Source organism: Petromyzon marinus, chromosome 63, assembly GCF_048934315.1.
Source record: "Petromyzon marinus isolate PM22_M1 ecotype Great Lakes invasive population chromosome 63, UKy_Petmar_22M1.pri1.0, whole genome shotgun sequence".
Taxonomy (NCBI): domain Eukaryota; kingdom Metazoa; phylum Chordata; class Hyperoartia; order Petromyzontiformes; family Petromyzontidae; genus Petromyzon; species Petromyzon marinus.
In genome coordinates, this window is record NC_133729.1 from 5,365,391 (window position 1) to 5,382,882 (window position 17,492).

The 17,492-nt window shown below is 47.4% G+C and overlaps 1 protein-coding gene across 2 annotated transcripts in view; it reads right to left on the bottom strand.

Annotated features, from left to right (window-relative positions):
- Positions 1–17,492, bottom strand: part of PHAF1 (phagophore assembly factor 1) — a 28,785-nt gene extending 11,293 nt beyond the window's left edge. The window contains exons 1-13 of one of the 2 annotated variants that reach the window (XM_076053881.1): positions 17,246–17,492; positions 13,884–13,966; positions 13,432–13,491; positions 13,084–13,167; positions 10,005–10,048; positions 7,717–7,796; positions 6,984–7,078; positions 5,864–5,961; positions 5,198–5,310; positions 3,955–4,088; positions 3,285–3,368; positions 2,623–2,705; positions 1,893–1,936 (exon numbers count right to left, since the gene is read on the bottom strand). In XM_076053881.1, the coding sequence (XP_075909996.1) occupies positions 1,893–1,936; positions 2,623–2,705; positions 3,285–3,368; positions 3,955–4,088; positions 5,198–5,310; positions 5,864–5,961; positions 6,984–7,078; positions 7,717–7,796; positions 10,005–10,048; positions 13,084–13,167; positions 13,432–13,491; positions 13,884–13,966; positions 17,246–17,309 (1,066 nt within the window). In that variant the 5' untranslated portion in view covers positions 17,310–17,492. The remainder of the gene's footprint in view (positions 1–1,892; positions 1,937–2,622; positions 2,706–3,284; positions 3,369–3,954; positions 4,089–5,197; positions 5,311–5,863; positions 5,962–6,983; positions 7,079–7,716; positions 7,797–10,004; positions 10,049–13,083; positions 13,168–13,431; positions 13,492–13,883; positions 13,967–17,245) is intronic. The other variant, XM_032977529.2, reaches the window with a different exon arrangement.

The following is a 17,492-nucleotide window of genomic DNA, read 5'->3' on the forward strand; positions in this document are numbered from 1 at the left end:
TCACACACGGTCAGTCACCACCGGCGCTACCGGACGTGGAAATTGAAAGGCCTCTGAAGCTATGAAGAAATGTCTCCACGTGTGGATAAAAACTATCGCTCCATCTCCACGGTTAAACGTCCCATCGGGGCGTGTTCTCCCCCTTTGGCTGCCACTTCTTTTCTGGTTTCGACCAGCGGTCATCATCATGCCTACTGGCGACGACGTGTGCACACTTTCCAACTTTTATCATCATTTAAGAAGTGCGCTCGGAAACCAATACTGTCTCAAGCTAATATAACTGCCGTTGTAAAAAAAAAAACATTTCATTGCGAAAAAGATTACCCTGCGAATACAGTTGTCCCTCACTATAACGCGGTTCACCTTTCGCGGCCTCGCTGTTTCGCGGATTTTTTTTTAGTGTAATTTTGCATGCTTTTTGTTCCTGCGTACAGTATGAACGCGCATTGTGTTCGGCGTCCTGATTGGCTAAGGGAGAACCGCACATGTGTTCTGCGTCCTGATTAGCTAAGGGAGTACAGAATGCGTTCGGCTAGCCAGATTTACAAAAATGTTTGGGCTTGAAAACAGGTTTTGATCTTTGGTTTCATTTACTAATATTGTACTTATTTTTTTAAATCTGCGAAAGTTTGAACTTTGAGAGTGTTTAAATAAGAGAGAAATGTGAGAAAATGTTAATGCCTGCCTGAGAAAAGTGTATAAAAGTGTGTGGTTAGGGGTTTTACGGGCCTTAAAACATGTATAATAATTGTAAAAAATAAAGCTGATTACTTCGCGGATTTCGTCTATTGCGGGTTATTTTTAGAACGTATCCCCCGCGATAAACGAGGGACCACTTGTACATTTCTCAAATGGGATTCTGCACAGCGGCAATATCGTCCCCCCCCCACCTGCAAAAACTTGACAGGACCACCCTGACAAAGAGTCTTTGAGATTCAGTGAGGTTTTCCTGGGTAAATTAGCCGGGCGGTTGGTGGCTATGCACGTGGCTGCCTGTTATTCAGTACCGTGGAGGCGGCAGCAGCGAGGATTGGTGTATCAACGGACAGGTGTTGTGAAACTGCCTTCCCGTGGGTGTCGAGGTGTTATGCCCTGGTTTGCCAGGAGGAGGCAGTACAGCAAGTGGACTAATCGCCATCTGTTTGTATCTGTACGGTGGATAGAGCGTTGTCCCCTCGCACGTGTGGGTTTGCTCCGGGTGATCAGGTTTTCCCCCACATGGATACACATTAATTGGCTGAAAACATCTTAACCCTTTCCCATTCCAATGATGTACGTGGACGTCATCAGATTTGCTTCAGATTCTGTTCTGGTGATGTATGTGTACATCATCAGAACAGAACCGGAAGTAAATAAAAAATAAGATAACCTTATCGTTACCGAGACTCCCACAAGGCCATACGGGGAGGGGGTGTGGCACAGCTTGGCACCAGCTATCATAGAGTGCGGTCGTGTCACTACAGTCTCTGCGGTGAGCACAGTGTTTTAAAAACAGGGTTGCTACGCTTCTCTAACTAAAGGTAACGCTGAGCCGCTCACACGTTCCGAGATTCAGCGGTGACCGGGGACCCACACCCTGCAACTTGCGGTCGTCTTGGAACGGGAAAGGGTTCAAATAAAAACCCAATGTAACGGCAGGACCCCCCTGAAAATGAGCCCTACGACTTGATGTGGCTCTCCTGGAATAAAAAAAGCCAGTAAACCGTAACTAAAACAAACATGAAGTGCGAACCAGTTGCCGACACGTTTCTCCGTCCAAGAGCGACGTGCACTTTTAAAGTCGAAGTGAACGACAGAGACGCTGGTTGCCCTCTGCTGGGGTTTGCGCTTTGAATGGGCCCTGGGCAAAGCCGACGAATGTTGAGGGGGTGGAGATGAGAGTGAGCGCTCACCGAATCGAGAAGAGATGGGAATCCGGAAGTCGCATCGGTGGTATCTGTGGATAGAGGAGCACCACCGCCACTCTTAGCCCAAGTGATCGCTGCGGGTGTATCATACGCTTCGTGTGCTATTTCAGAAAAAAAAAAGTTTTGCTGGCTGGTTTCTAGACTAGACTCCTGGCTAGCTGTGGATCCACGGCGATCATACTAACATCCTACTAGATTCAAAAACAGTTTTGCTGGCTGGCTGGTTGGATAAGTCCACAGGGCATGAGGGCTGCTAGTTTGGTAATGAAAACACGTGCTAATAATTTTCAAGCCTTTAACTCAGCTCCCAAAACCAGTCTCTAAAACAGTAATACAGTCATCAGTATACTGCTACTCAAGAACTGCTTTTTGTATTTAGTTTGTTGTCCTTACCCCGCATTCGCGACTTGAGTACTATTATTGATATCTTAGCAGAAAATGTTATTTGCCGCATTCTTAAGCGTAATTTTACTTCGTCTTGGGGTTGAATCGGTTTTCCCAAGGAACGCGTACTCCCAATTGCAAATCGTAAGTCAATGGGTAAAAAAACAGGGCTCGACAAATGGAATTTCACTTTACCGAACAAAAGTATGAGGAACGTATCCGTTCGGTATATAATGGAGGGATGGCCAGGATTAAACGATGGGCATGTGACTCGATGAAGAGACCGCAGGCGGTCGCACCACGCGCCGCCGGCGTTTGGCGCGGCACTCACATATTGAAGTTGTAGTGTCCCGGGTAGTTTGTGTGCAGCACAAATTTCTTCACCTGATGAGATGCCGCGTCGAATAGAATGTCCTGTGGTGGAGACGGAGGGGCGGATGGGGGACGCACACAGATGGCAGATGGCATTAACTGCTTAGCGCGTCACCTGGGACGTGTTTCAGAGACGTCTGCAAGTTGCAGGGTGGGTGTCCCGTTCACCGCCAAATCTCGGAACGCACAAGCGGCTCGGCATTAATTTTACCTTGAGAGGCATTGCATCGCTGTTTTTATAAAGACATTGTGCTCGCCACAGAGGTCCGTAGCTACACGACCGTTGCACTTTACGATCGCTGGTGCCAAAACTGCCACGTGCCCTTCCACCGGAAAGCCATGTACATGTGTACATCATCGGAACGGGAATCGGAAGCCAAATTGATGACGCGCATGCACGTCATCGGAATAGGAAAGGGTTAAGACGATCATCATTGGGCGTGTACAGCGTGTGCAGCATGGAACGAGTCAATTTGTATTTGAGAGCGGAGGAGTGAGGCCTTCTGGTGGTGGTGGCGGTGGGCCGGGATGGACTTAAGAGTTTGTGAATTTCTGCTCGACAGCGAAGTTACAGAGCCCCCCCCCCCACCCTCCGTGGTGATTGTTCAGCCAAGAACTCACCACTCCCAGAGTGAAGTAATTGTAGAAGTAGTCGTTGCACTTGGAGGGCACCTGCTTGTGTGGAGACGCCGAATGAATTTTCATCTGATAAGGAGAACAGAGAGCGGCGGAGACAAACTATCGTAAATCATCCTTTCTCTCCAACAGGTGTCATTTCTCGACGGAAATTGATTCTCCCACGAGCTGTAACGCGAATCAAGACCTGCCACATTGGAGTAATTAAACTCCGAGTCTACCTTTTAAACTATTTCAACGATTAAAACTATTGTTTATATTACCAGGTAAAGGCCACTGAACTGTTAGCTCCTACTGTAGAGATGACCTGGCCACACATGATAGCTCATCATCTCAGTGGCTGATATCACCACGTGGGAATCTATAGTTGCAGCCAAAGCATCTGTGCGTGTTTCTAAAATGTGGAGGGGAAAACCGGATACCCGGAGAGCAATCCACGCGACCACCAGGAGAGAGACACGCAAACTCCAAATACACAGCAGGTGTTAAGGGTCAGGATCGAACCCACGACCTCCTGCATAGAAGGCGAGGTAGTTAACATTTCGCCACCGTAACAGGGGGAAATCGGTGTGCATCCGTCTCCCTGGGCCTGACAACGCAGCGCCAGCATGCGTCACCGCCGCGCGAAGGCGTAGGGGCGACGGGGGGGGCTCACCTTGTCCTCCGATTTGTAGAAGACCTTGTGGGGGCAGCCCAGGGCGGAGGACACTTCCTGGCAATGATCGCCGAAGCGCACGCAGCGGTCGAACGCCTGCAGCTTGGTCTCGGCTCGCATGACCGGGCCGCATCCTGAACGGTACGCACCGCGCCTCATGAACCACGACGCTGCCGTGACGCCGCTACCTGGCCCCCCGCCCATCGCTCCGCAAAGACAGCAAGGGAGGCGAACGAGCCTATGGCCGCTGCTTCACTTCGCATGGCACACACTAAAACTAAACTATTTTTTTTTTGTTACCAGGTAAGGCCCACTCAGCTATGTAGCTCTTTTTCAGAAGTGACCTGGCCACAAATGATAGCTCAACAAAGTTGGCTTAACACGTGGAAATTTACAGCAGCCAAATTCTCCAAAAGCGTAATGTGCGTTTTAAATGTGGAGGGAAAAACCGGAGGATCTGGAGAAAAATCCATGCCACCACGGGGGCAGAAAAACATGCAAACTCCAAATACACAGACATCAGGGTCGGGATTGAACCCACAACCTCCTGCATACCAGGCGAGATAGTTAACTACCGTGGCCTATCGGTGAACAAACGAGATGTATCCGTCACTGCGAGAATCAGAGCCAGACTACTCGGATACTGGAGGGGAATATATTTGGCCCGGGCAACAAGGCTGTGTTCCAAAATTGTCGCGCCATATCTCGGTCAATTGTGTCACTGCAAGAGGCCTGGTGAGTGGGTAGTGTTGCGAGCTGGAGAGTGAATAGTGTCCCGAGTCAGCTGGAAAGCGGTGTTAGTGAGGCGGGGTAATGCAGTGAGTGAATTTGTGAATGGGTAGCGCGGCGAGCTTGAGAGTGGCGCTAGAGTAGCGGTGGTGTACGGTGAGCTGTGTACGTATGTATGTTGAACTTCTTTCGCACCGTACGTAGCTAACTATGCTCATTGGAGGTGCGGGGGAATGATAACAAATAAAACACAAAAAGCACTTCTAAAGAAATGAGTTTTCAATCTAGATTATTTAAAGTGCGTAGCTCTAGTGGCTTCCTAATATCAGAAGGAAGAGCATTCCAGACGACCGCCGAAACGCAAATGAACACGCGCGATGCAGTAACCGTCTTTGTTCATCGGCCAGCCAGAAGCCGCCGCCGCCGCCGCCGCCGCTGCCGCTGCTGCTGCTAGCGAGGATGGCCGGAGCTCGCGTGACGGTGGTTTACGCCCTGTGCGGTGTCGGGCCCTTGCCTGTAGTCTGCAGTTTGAAGCGTAGACCTGTGGGCCCTGAGCTGTCCCTGAGCACATCCACACTCTCCGCGTACACGTTTCCACCGAAGCAGCTGAGCGGCATTAGGGGGGCCCTGGGGGGGGACGGCGAGTGGGGGGGGGGGTTGGGCGGAGGTCGGTGAGGGTGCGAGAGACATTGACCAGAGCACCACGGTTGCGAGATGTTAAACCTTTACCGTTCCGAGACGCCTGCAAGTTGCCGGGTGGGGTGTCCTGTTCACTGCTAAATCTCGCGAACACGCAAGCAGTAAGCGTTAATTTTATTTAGGGAGGCGCCGTTCTTTTTAAAGACAATGCACTCTACTGCAGAGAACTGCATCGACACGAATGCACTCAATGATAGCTGGCACCAAACTGTGCCACAAGTCCTCCCGCATAGGCTTTTACTTCCGATCCCGTTCCGACAGGTGGCCGCCTTTGTCTCCCAAGTGGCGATGTTTACACACTGCACCAGGTACTCCTTTAAGGTTGAGTCGACCTCTGGGAGGCCTATGACCGGATTGGATAATGGTCACTGGTGTTGACCGAGCGGGAATAGAACTCGGGTCACTGGTTTCGTAGCGCAGCGCGCTAACCACTACACCACTGCTCCCTATCGCGCACAGACACATGCACGCACGCACGCACCTGGTGTCCTGTAGCGAGTTCCCTGTGTAAATGTACATCTTCTCCACCGTGGCCCCATTGGGGATCTGCAAGGACGCGAGGCCATGCGCGTAGTGAGGCTGCAAAGGAAACGGGAGAGCAACCGGTGACGTGTGGCACGTGGCGGCAGGCAATGGCGGCACGATGCTTCGCAGCGCAGGGATCGCTGCCACGGTCGTTAAACTGTCAAAAGTATAAACTATTTTTTACTTTACCAGGTAAAGCCCACTGAACTACGTAGCTCTTTTTCAGAAGCGACCTCGCTATCACAAATGAAAAGCTCAACGAAGTGGCTTATCATCATGAGGAAATTTTTAGCAGCCAAATACTCTAAAACGCATGTTTCTGAATATGGAAGAAAAAAAACCGGAAGACCCAGAGAAAAATCCGCGGGGCCACGGGCAGAACACGCAAACTCCGAAAATACAGGTTGGGATCGAACCCACGACCTCTGTATACCAGGCGAGGTCGTAAACATCTCGCCACCGTGGCAACCCGGTGACTGCTTTCAGATTCGGTGAGCGGTTCCAGAAGTCGGCAGCCAGCGGAGATTTCGTTTCAGACAAATGGATTGGCATGCGCGGACGTAAAATAAAAATACCGCAGCGTGGGTTACGTTCGCCCCCTTGTTTCTCGGCTACAAAGTAAAGGCACAGCCCTGCAACTACTCGCTCACGCCACTGCTGACGGGCGTCACTTCTCCGTGGCAGCCCCCACTGTCTGGAATGCCATGATCCCACTGCACATTCACAGCAGCAGCAAAAGTGTTCAATCAACACCGACTTTTAAGAGACACTTAAAGGTCCCACCAGTTCCCCGCGACAGTGAACTTGGCTCCACACCTTAAGAGTCACCGTCAATTACGTCCGTGAAATATCACGTGTATTACAAATCACATTCTTCTTCTTTATATTATTATGACTGTTGACGAATACGACTTAAGTGTCCTCAAAAGCTGCCCCAGACAGTAGGAGCACAGCTGCTGTGTGGTGACGGCAGCGCGGAGTAAAACGTTAACATTCAGCAGGGGTCACGGGCCGATGCCTGGCGGACGCCGGGGGAGGCGACTCTTCCACGGGAGACATCGGGCAGCAGCGCTTACCGCAAACTTTGGCGCCTCGTAGCCCGTGTCGAGCTGGAAGGAGAAGGAGAGGCCGCGGAAGTTGAGGTGGAACAGCTGCTCGGCCGAGTTGTACACTGCAGGGGACACACACGAGCGCACACACTTGGTTTTTTTTATTTTGCTTGGATAGTAGGGGTTTTTTTATTTTCCTGGTATGTGTGCGATTATTTAGATTATTTTGGTGCGATAAATGTCCAAATGACGGGTCACTTCATCGAGCTATCATTTGCGGCCAGGTCGCTTCTGAAAAATAAGTTAATACATCGGCGGGCTCTGCCTGGTAGGATGGGGATGGTTACGTTGTATTGGTATGTGTTTGGGTGATTTGTTTAGCTTTCCTGTAGTTTGCACTACTCTCAAGTTTTTGTATTGTTTGTTGTTGTAAACGTTCTTACCTGCCACTACTGGACACCTGTGAAAAAGTGCTTTCTAGCTCATCGGATTCCTCCAGTATAAAGAAATGTTCAGATTCTTATTCTGTGTGTTATAAGCTTCTTTTGAGCCGTATGTAGTCAATCGCGTATATGTTATTTGGCCCTCCTATATAATTAATGTACAGGGTTGTGGCATGCTGTTGGTGTGAATGACGCAATATATAAATTAAAATGTGATTAAACTAGCAGAACACATTAGTAAACCATCGTGAGTGCATCGGCATGAAGATGCAGGTAGAGGTGCGCGTGCGTGTGTGTATGCGCGCGTGCGTACGTACCGCCAGGGTGTGTCGCTCCAAACGACTGGTCAATTTGCTCGATGGTCGGAGGGATGGTCGGGGAATTAAAGTGCACTCCACTGCAGTAGAGCGCACACATAAAGACAAATATCCCCCTGTATAGCCTCAACAGACATCTGGGGCAATTTCTGTTAGCGAGCACCGGCACACACAAGGGGATCAGTTGCCAGAACCATACCTGGCCGCTTTTGTCTCCCCAGAGACGATGTTTGTACATCACATCAGGTACTCATTTGAGGCTGAGTCGAACTAGGGGAGCCCCAGGACTGGTTCAAATATTAGCGTTAATAGAACTCAGGTCGCCAGGTTCGTAGTGTAATGCGCGAACCACTGCGCCACCACTCCCCACTACCATGACAATGATATATCCACACGCACATGCGTATACAAACACACACATATGCAATCACAACTGTGAAGAATACACACAGCACAGCAGAATATTGTACACACAGCAGAATACACACGTAGCACAGTGGAACAAAGTCTCATAGTTTTTATGGAGTGCTGACAATTATTATTATAGTACTGCACTCGTTTACTCATGCAAGCCTCAATGAGTCTCAAAGAATCATTTTCAGGAGGATCCTGCCAAGTCTTTGTTCGCAATAGTAGGGGGTGATGTTGCTACATGTATAATCCCAATTGAGCAAATTGCAGCGTGATTGCTTCAGCGTCTAATAATATCTGGTATCCAGCAGCAGTTGTTTAACAAGGCTGACTCAGAATCTGAATCGCTATTGAGACTGGAGGAATCTGATGAGCTATGAAGCTCTTTTTCACAGATGTCCAGTAGGGGCGGGTCAGCAAGTTATTCTGCTGATGAGACACAGAAGGTTGAAACCGGTCGAGTTCACCTGCTTAACAAAATGCTGCTTGATAATATTTGAACCTTATGGCGGTACCCTGGGGTACCATAGTACCCCGGCTCTCGCATAATGTCCGTGATGCAGTCATTCTTCGTCTGTTGATGCTCGGCGATGTAGGCAATCGACTCATCTCGACGAGCTGTACACGATGCACCGCTACGGTGCGTACGCGAGCGTTCAGGGTTTCGGCGCTATCGTCCTCGCTGCGTTTCGACATCGCAGAGTAGCACTGATTTCGGATTGATTGGTACCCCAGTCGCGGAGTTAAGTACACCACTGGAAAATAATAGTGTCCCAGAAATAAAATATTTATTTGCATCGGCCCATTTTGTATTATTTGGTACCCCGGGGTACCGTCATGAGGACCATTTGTCTGGAAAGCCAATAGGTTACTGGATGAGAGTTATTTGTATTACATATGTGGAAACAGAGGTCACTTACAGTATTTAATACGAGAGTAATAAATGGACTGTTTAAGAGCAGAATCCAACAGGAGTGACTCACAAGGATTGAGATATATCTAAGCTTTTAAAACGTTAAGGTAAATTATCAACTGCCAACGAACGTTTGGATGGTTGACCCAGCCTCAAGTGGGTTAACCAGAAAACAAAAGCAATGCAAGGCAGCATGTTGTGCACACCCAATCATGTGCCATGCCCGCCTAAGTTGATATTCGCGAACAGCATTAATCAAAATGGTACAATGGGTTCAGAAGGAGTCTTGTCTGTTTCTATTTAGTATGCTTTGTGTTTTTAGATTGTTGTCCTTCCCTCCGCACCTCTGGTTAGCACGGTTGGCTATGTATGGTGCGAAAGATGTTCAACATACTAAACTATAAACTAAACTACTAAACTAAACTATTTTTATTTTACCAGGTAAGGCCCACTGAGCTAGAAGCGACCTGGCCACAAATGATAGCTCAACGAAATGGCTAATCACGTGGAAATTTATCGCAGCCAAATACTCTAAATGCATGTTTCTAAATATGGAGGGAAAAAGCAGATGTCACACCAAATACACAGGTGTCAGGGTCGCGATTGACGCACGACCAGGTGAGGGAGTTAACATCTCGCCACCGAGGCGCCCATACATACATACATATAACCAAGTGAACAGGAGTCACAGAGGGGATACATTCCACGTGTGCGAGTCTTCAGAAGGCAGACACATACTCAGGCAGTGTTGCATTCCCGTTCGTCCCAATGCAAAGCCAAATTTAGCAATTTCACTTGAGACCACGTCAAGCATCATCGGGACAAGATCGAGGCAGCCAGAGTAACAATCCAGGAAATCAGAGTCATTGCGTAACCTGACCCCGCTAATATGGAAACGTGGCAATCATCACGACATGAACACAACAGCCCTGTTAAGAAGATTGATGAAGGAAACACGACTTACCAGTATTTAAGCTTCACCTTGCTTAAATTGTAAACTTCAATTATCTGTAACACAGGGGAGACAGTGGTAAGGGGGCTACTACCAGGCGAGGTAGTTAACATCTTGCCGCCATGGCTCCCATACGACCACCCGTAGCTATAAATTCTTCTTCTTTCGTACGGCCGATGGAGAGCAACAACTATAATTTCACATTCAGGTGGTCAAACCAGACAACCATGTCAGGAGCAGCGGAGTGTGTCGCTGTGTCCTTCGTATTTGGTGATCGGGGTATTGCGGTGTTATACGTTGTATGGTCTGTTCTGGGTGACCACAGTCGCACAATTGGAGAGTTGTGGCTCTAAATAGGAACACATTACATTAATTCCTCGTTTAACACTGTGTGTGCATTCCTAAAAAGTGTAGTGTTAAGCAAAAACCGTTTTAAGTGAGGAACTTACTGTTACTGAAACACATGTAGAACAGGGGGAGAACATACAAACGCCACACACAGTCCGGAATCGAACCCAGGACCTTCTTGCTATGAGGCACACGTGTTACCACGGCACCAGCACCCAGCTGCCTCAAAATAGTAAACCTAATAATTTTGTTAGTTTAAAAAATGTAACACGTAGGCTTTCGCGACCAATATCATCCATAAGAGGTGTCGTTAAAACCCGCCACCACCCGACACAGCCAACTAGTATGGATTGTCACGTAAACAGAACATGCTTGTACTAGTGACGAAATGGCATGTTCTGTTTATGTAACAACCCTTACTAGTTGGCTGTGTCGGGTGGTGGCGGGTTGTAACGACAGATTTATATACTTACGGGATCCAACCCAAAAAAACCTCCATTATGGAGTTTCAAAAATATGTCCTGTTCTATGATCATGAGTTCATGGAAGACAAAATGTACAAAAACGAGGCAGGACAAAAACTGGAGTGTTCAACGCGACCAGTGGACCAAGGCTCAATAACATTGATTGCATAAACATTCCGCCAACACACAATCTTCACAATTTCAAATTTATTTTTACATCACACCGGTCATAGTGACTTTAGAGACCAGCGTGTGAAAACATGTTAATAGACTGAGAAGACTTATTTCAATGTTCCCGTCATTCAATCACTTTCCTTAATCAGAACCAGGAGACACCAACCCAACAAATGAGACGAACAATAAAAAGCCAGTAAACATGGGATTTACAACTTGCAATTATTATTTTAAATAAATAGTTGTTTAGCACAGGTCTAAAACAACCAAACACAGCAATAGTGAAGATAGTAAATAAAAGTGTATGCGTTTGTTGAATTGAGCGAGGTTTTGATTATACACACTTCTGAAGATGGACGATGGGAGGCAATTCCATAGTTTAGTAGTGTGGGGATCGAAGTTGAAAGAGTAGTGTTTTGACCTCGGCATCGTAGGTGAGCGGGTGAGCGAGTGGGTGAACAAACAGGTGATTGAGTTTTTTGGCCTGCGGTGTGGTAGTTGAACGCATTAAGGATGAGATGAAAAAGTTCATTCTGGTCAACCGAGACCTTAACATGGATTAAAGAATCAACAAATGAAATTCAAGAGTATAGTAACCTTGGTAGTAGCGACAGAAGAGTGATAAGGCGGCGACTCACTGCTGATAATGAGCGAGTGACTGGCGTGAAAGTGAGTTCTGGGTCATCAATCACCCTGACTGAATTTGCGTTGAATTCTATGAGGTGCAGTGAGGCAGGAATTGGATGCTCCACCCCAGGATAGGACAGTTTTTTTTCTCCCAATTTTGACCGAATTCATAACAATTACTTATTGGGTCTTTCGGTAAAGTCATGTAGATAGAAAAATAATAAAATAAAAATATTTAAAATCACGATGTTTCGATCGCAACACAAGCAATCGTAATAATAGGGGTTTTCCCCTTTTTTCTGGCAACAAAACTGAAACCTTTTGACCAAGATTCATGTTTACTGCATTAACCACAATACCTGCAGTGAAAATGCAAACAAAAAACACTGATAATATATGCATTGTCCTTGAAAATGATTGGTCCACACCAAGGGACGGCTTTCTTTTGAGCCTAGACCCAATTGGTGCTCGACCAGATGAGGCCAAAAGGCGTACAGCTCAAAGACAATGCACTATTAAAGTAATGAGGGCTCGGGGTGAGTATCTACAACATTAGACCTCCTTTGCCAGTACCAAAATATAATAATAGGGTTTTTCCCCTTTTTTCTGGCAACAAAACTGAAACCTTTTTACAAGGATAAATCCTTGTTTCAATTTTTTTTTTTACAAAGATTAATCCTTGTAAAATGTACAAGCAATCGTTTTCAGGTGAAAAAATACAGCAGGCGGACTGCTGAAGCAGGAAGAAATATAGCGAGAGAGCTACTGCAGCCATAGGTTATAAAGGTTTGAGATGGGTACAACCCAACGGGAAGTGGGCGGGGCTAGAGATGGAATTTTCAAGTAAATTTAAGATCGCAGAGCTAGGTATACCTCGGCCATTGTACTGCTAGAGATTAGCATGTCAATCTGTTAATGTAACCCTACGGTTACGGTGCTGAAGAAGCCATTATATTGTTCGAGATTAGAGATTAGCATGTCAATGTGAGACGGTTCATAATAATTGTTCGGAGTTCAAGATACGGCAAGTCCTCGCTTAACGCCTGTTCACACAAGGCGTTTTCGCTAAAACGCGGTTCTTCCTTTAAGGAACAAAACGGGCACCGTTGTAACACGGAGCGTGCACCATTACAACAAGGTTTCTGCAGTCAACGACAAATTACCTTCTTGAGTTTCGCGGCTGAATGCTAGAGTGATACCGTATGCGGCATGATACAGCAACACGGCAGCGTACACTCAGTTATTTGTCCCGCCATCTTACTGCGCGGTGTGCGTTTTCGCTTCACGCGTTTTTCGCTTAACGCAGAACTTTTCAAGAACGCATCTACTACCACCGTGTTAAACGGGGACTCGCTGTACTTGAACACGGAAAAAACAAGGTCACGCACGGCTCCAGTCTTGCCATGTGTCAGAGGTGCGACCACAGTGCCGCATTCTGCCAGCGGACGCTGGGCTGCCCCAAAGCCCCAGACACTCACCTTCAGTCGTTGACTGTATGGGTCAAACAGCAGCTTGATCCCATCCTGAGTGAGGGTCAGCACCAGGTCACTGCTCACAGGACTCTGGAACGCAACGGAACATGGCCACACGTACACAGCTGTTTAATCCTTTCCCAATTTTTTTAGGAACGCATCTACCACGTTAAATGTACACATGTACGTCATTGGAACGGAATCGCAAGGAAAAAGGCCATGCGGGAGAGCGTGTGGCACAGTTTTAAGCCGACTATCACAGAGTGCGGTCATATCGCTACGGTTCTTTGTGGTGAGCAAAATGTCTTTAAAAACAGCGGTGCTATGCCTCTCTAAATAAAATGAATGCTGTACCACTTGCGCGTTCCGAAATTCAGCGGTGAACGGGACACCCGCCCTGCAACTTGAAGACGTCTCGGAACGGGAAAGGGTTAAACGCAAGGATAGGGGAACCGTTTTTTTACCGACGGCCTTTGCCGGGCAAATGCACATTAACGTACTACACCTCATGGCAAGAGGCCCCTGCAGTCACAGATGTGATCGAGCACGGTGCATAAATTAAAAATACAAAGTCTGCCGAGGCCTAAAGTATTCCACTCCAGTACCCCATGAGTGCGGATAAAATGCTCACAGTGATGGATAAAGTGGTAGGCCACCGTGAATACGGGAAGAATAAACTCCAAGCAGACAAGGCACCCAAGTGAGGGCACCGAAGCACAAATGTAACCACTGCGTCACTGCTACAAAAAAAGTGTTTTATTGTATTACATCTTTAAATCCGTGAACGGTGCAGGAAGGGGGCTCACCTGGTCACTGTACCAGACCTGCACGTTCTTGATGAGGTGGCACTGCTTCTGGAGGATGGCCACGGCCTGGGCAAATGGCATTCCTACACACACAACAACAAAGACAAATGTCCCCCGTGTAGCCCTAACAGACTGTTCGGGCAAGCGCTGTTAGCGATTGGGTTGCCCCATAGAGGGTCACGGCTGGGCTGCAGAACTCATTGTCCAGGCCTCATGCGTAGCGTTGCAATGTGTGTGTTTAATTGAGGGTTAATTTAAACTAAGTGCAGGCCATAAATATAACCCCATGTCTGTGCGATGGGATATAATTGTTTACGTTACACAGTGGGCGAAGATGATCTAATTATCTGAAAGTGTGTACTTTCGGCATGCCTATACAGTACATTGTAGGTGTTGTCATATTTAACAAGGTTGTTATTCGTATACCTGTCAACCCATACGTTTTAACCCATATTCTTGTACAGGGAAATTGAGTGTCCAGGTCCATACGGCGTACAGCTGTTTCAATACGGGCAAAATAATTGTGTTTCTCCCTTGTGATGGGACTTTGTAGGATGAACGTTGAGATTTATAAGGGGCACGGGGTGACCAATAAGGTCCGAATTGGTCTGTAATAAGGTAGGCACTGGTAAGGGGTAACAGGTATGTATTCGTCATAGGAAAACCATTAACCTGCTGGGTACAACGATCTCATATGACTTGTCATGGAATGGTTAATACAGTGCAGTACTGTATTGTATTGCTAACCCGGCTTATGAAACAGTGAAGCTTTGTTTTCCTATCTGTGCCAACGCACCCTTAACTCGTTACTGATATACAAAGCAAACATTCGGCCAAAGCTGGAATTGTTGTTGTGGACTACTCAATTAACGAGCCCACTGCACTTGACAGAATTAAATATAACTGGGGTCATTGTGAGACTGACTAAGAACTCTTAGATTAACTCCAATCACTCACTCAACGTCGGCCAGTCGTCTCCTTATCACTCTTCTATCGCTACTACTAGCCTCTTCACCGCTCCCGTGAACTTTATCGATTCCTCCATCGGTTTTAGGAACTCGGGTCACCTCGCCATACTGTGTTGCTCAACCACCGTTATTGCAGGTCACAAACTCACTCGCCTACCAACCCATTTAACAACTCACCAACCACCCACCCATTTAACAACTCACCAACCACCAACCCATTTAACAACTCACCAACCACCCACCCATTTAACAACTCACCAACCACCAACCCATTTAACAACTCACCAACCACCCACCCATTTAACAACTCACTCGCCCACCCACCCATTTAACAACTCACCAACCACCCACCCATTTAACAACTCACCAACCACCCACCCATTTAACAACTCACCAACCACCCACCCACTTAACAACTCACCAACCACCCACCCATTTAACAACTTACCACCCACCCATTTAACAACTCACCAACCACCCACCCATTTAACAACTCACCAACCACCCACCCATTTAACAACTCACCAACCACCCACCCATTTAACAACTCACCAACCACCCACCCATTTAACAACTCACCAACCACCCACCCATTTAACAACTCACCAACCACCCACCCATTTAACAACTCACCAACCATTCGTTCGCCCAGTGCAGGTCTGCATACTGCTCCCAATTTGGAATTCCCTCCCATCGTCTATTTTTCCCTAGAGCTCTTAATAACATCGCTCAATTCAAGGAAAGTATCGATTACAACTTTGACAGTCGATGGTTGTTGCTGGCCGCTTGGGATTTTGGACATATGGGCCTTCGCTTAGCAAGTGGGTTTTTAAATAAAACCCATAGAATTGCTTTGTCGTTGTATGCCACTGCGTATGCGTTGTGTATTTCTGCGTGTTGTGTAGCAACAATGGTGTGAGTGCTCTTAGGGCTAATTGTATCCTGTGTATACGCGTGCTGTGTATAATTACGTATGCGTTGTGAATAACGGTGTACTGCGTGCCGTTGTATTGTTGTATATAACTGTGCTGTTGTGTATAATCGCGTTACTGTTGTGACTAACGGAGTGTGGTGTATACGTGTGTTGTGTATAATCGTGTTCGAGGGTAGAATTGTGTCGCTGTGCATTACTGAATGTTGTGTATAACCGTGTTGTTGTGTAAAGGTGTGCTGTGTATAACTGTGTTGTCAATAACTGTGTTAAGTATAACCGTCTCGTGTATAACTTCGTGTTGTGTATAACTGCGTTGCTCTAAGTGCGTTTCTACGTGTAACTGTGTGGTTGTCGTTGTTGTGTAGTTATATGTTTGTGTGTAACTGTGTGGTTGTCGTTGTGTAGTTACATGTTTGTGTGTAACTGTGTGGTTGTTGTGTTGTGTAGTTACATGTTTGTGTGTAACTGTGTGGTTGTCGTTGTGTAGTTACATGTTTGTGTGTAACTGTGTGGTTGTCGTTGTGTTGTGTAGTTACATGTTTGTGTGTAACTGTGTGGTTGTCGTTGTGTTGTGTAGTTACATGTTTGTGTGTAACTGTGTGGTTGTCGTTGTGTTGTGTAGTTACATGTTTGTGTGTAACTGTGTGGTTGTCGTTGTGTAGTTACATGTTTGTGTGTAACTGTGTGGTTGTCGTTGTGTTGTGTAGTTACATGTTTGTGTGTAACTGTGTGGTTGTCGTTGTGTTGTGTAGTTACATGTTTGTGTGTAACTGTGTGGTTGTCGTTGTGTAGTTACATGTTTGTGTGTAACTGTGTGGTTGTCGTTGTGTAGTTACATGCTTGTGTGTAACTGTGTGGTTGTTGTGTTGTGTAGTTACATGTTTGTGTGTAACTGTGTGGTTGTCGTTGTGTTGTGTAGTTACATGTTTGTGTGTAACTGTGTGGTTGTCGTTGTGTAGTTAGATGTTTGTGTGTAACTGTGTGGTTGTCGTTGTGTAGTTATGTTTGTGTGTAACTGAGCGGGAGTGTAGCGGTTAAGCGCGCCGAGCTACGAACCCGGCGACCCAAGTTCGAGTCATCTGAACCGGTCCTGGGCCTCCCCTAGGTCGACTCAGCCTCAAATGAGTACCTGGTGCGGTGTGTAAACATCGCCACTAGGGAGACAAAGGCGGCCGGGCGTGGTGCTGGCCACCCACCCCCTCCGTGTGCCGTGCCGGCCTTCATAGGTGCTCGCTAACAGCACTCGCCCCAACAGTCTGTCAAGGCTACACGGGAAATGTCTTTGTGGTATGTGGTTGTAGTCGCCGTGTAGTTACGCGTAACTGTGTGGTTTTTGTTGCCGTGCTATGTATAGTTACGTGCGATAGTGCATGTAGCTGTTGCGTCTTTGTTGTGTATATAATGTGAAACGCTCTTGCGCAAGGCATTGTTCAACCCCCCGGCTCCCAAGCGCCGCTCACCCAACGTGAACTCCCATCTCTCGTTCCCCACGGAGCGCTCGGGCACCACCTCCAACTCTAACATTGGCCCTGGGCTCGCGGCGTCTCTCTCTCTCTCGGGGTCTCGGGGTGTCCCAGCTTCTCCAGGAGTCTCGGTCGCGAGTGGCAGCGGCGGCGGAGTCGACGTCAACGTCTCGGCCCGGCCATTGCAAGCTCCTTGTCAACACGCTCACTTCCGGTATTGTGGGTGACGTCACTTCCCTCGTGG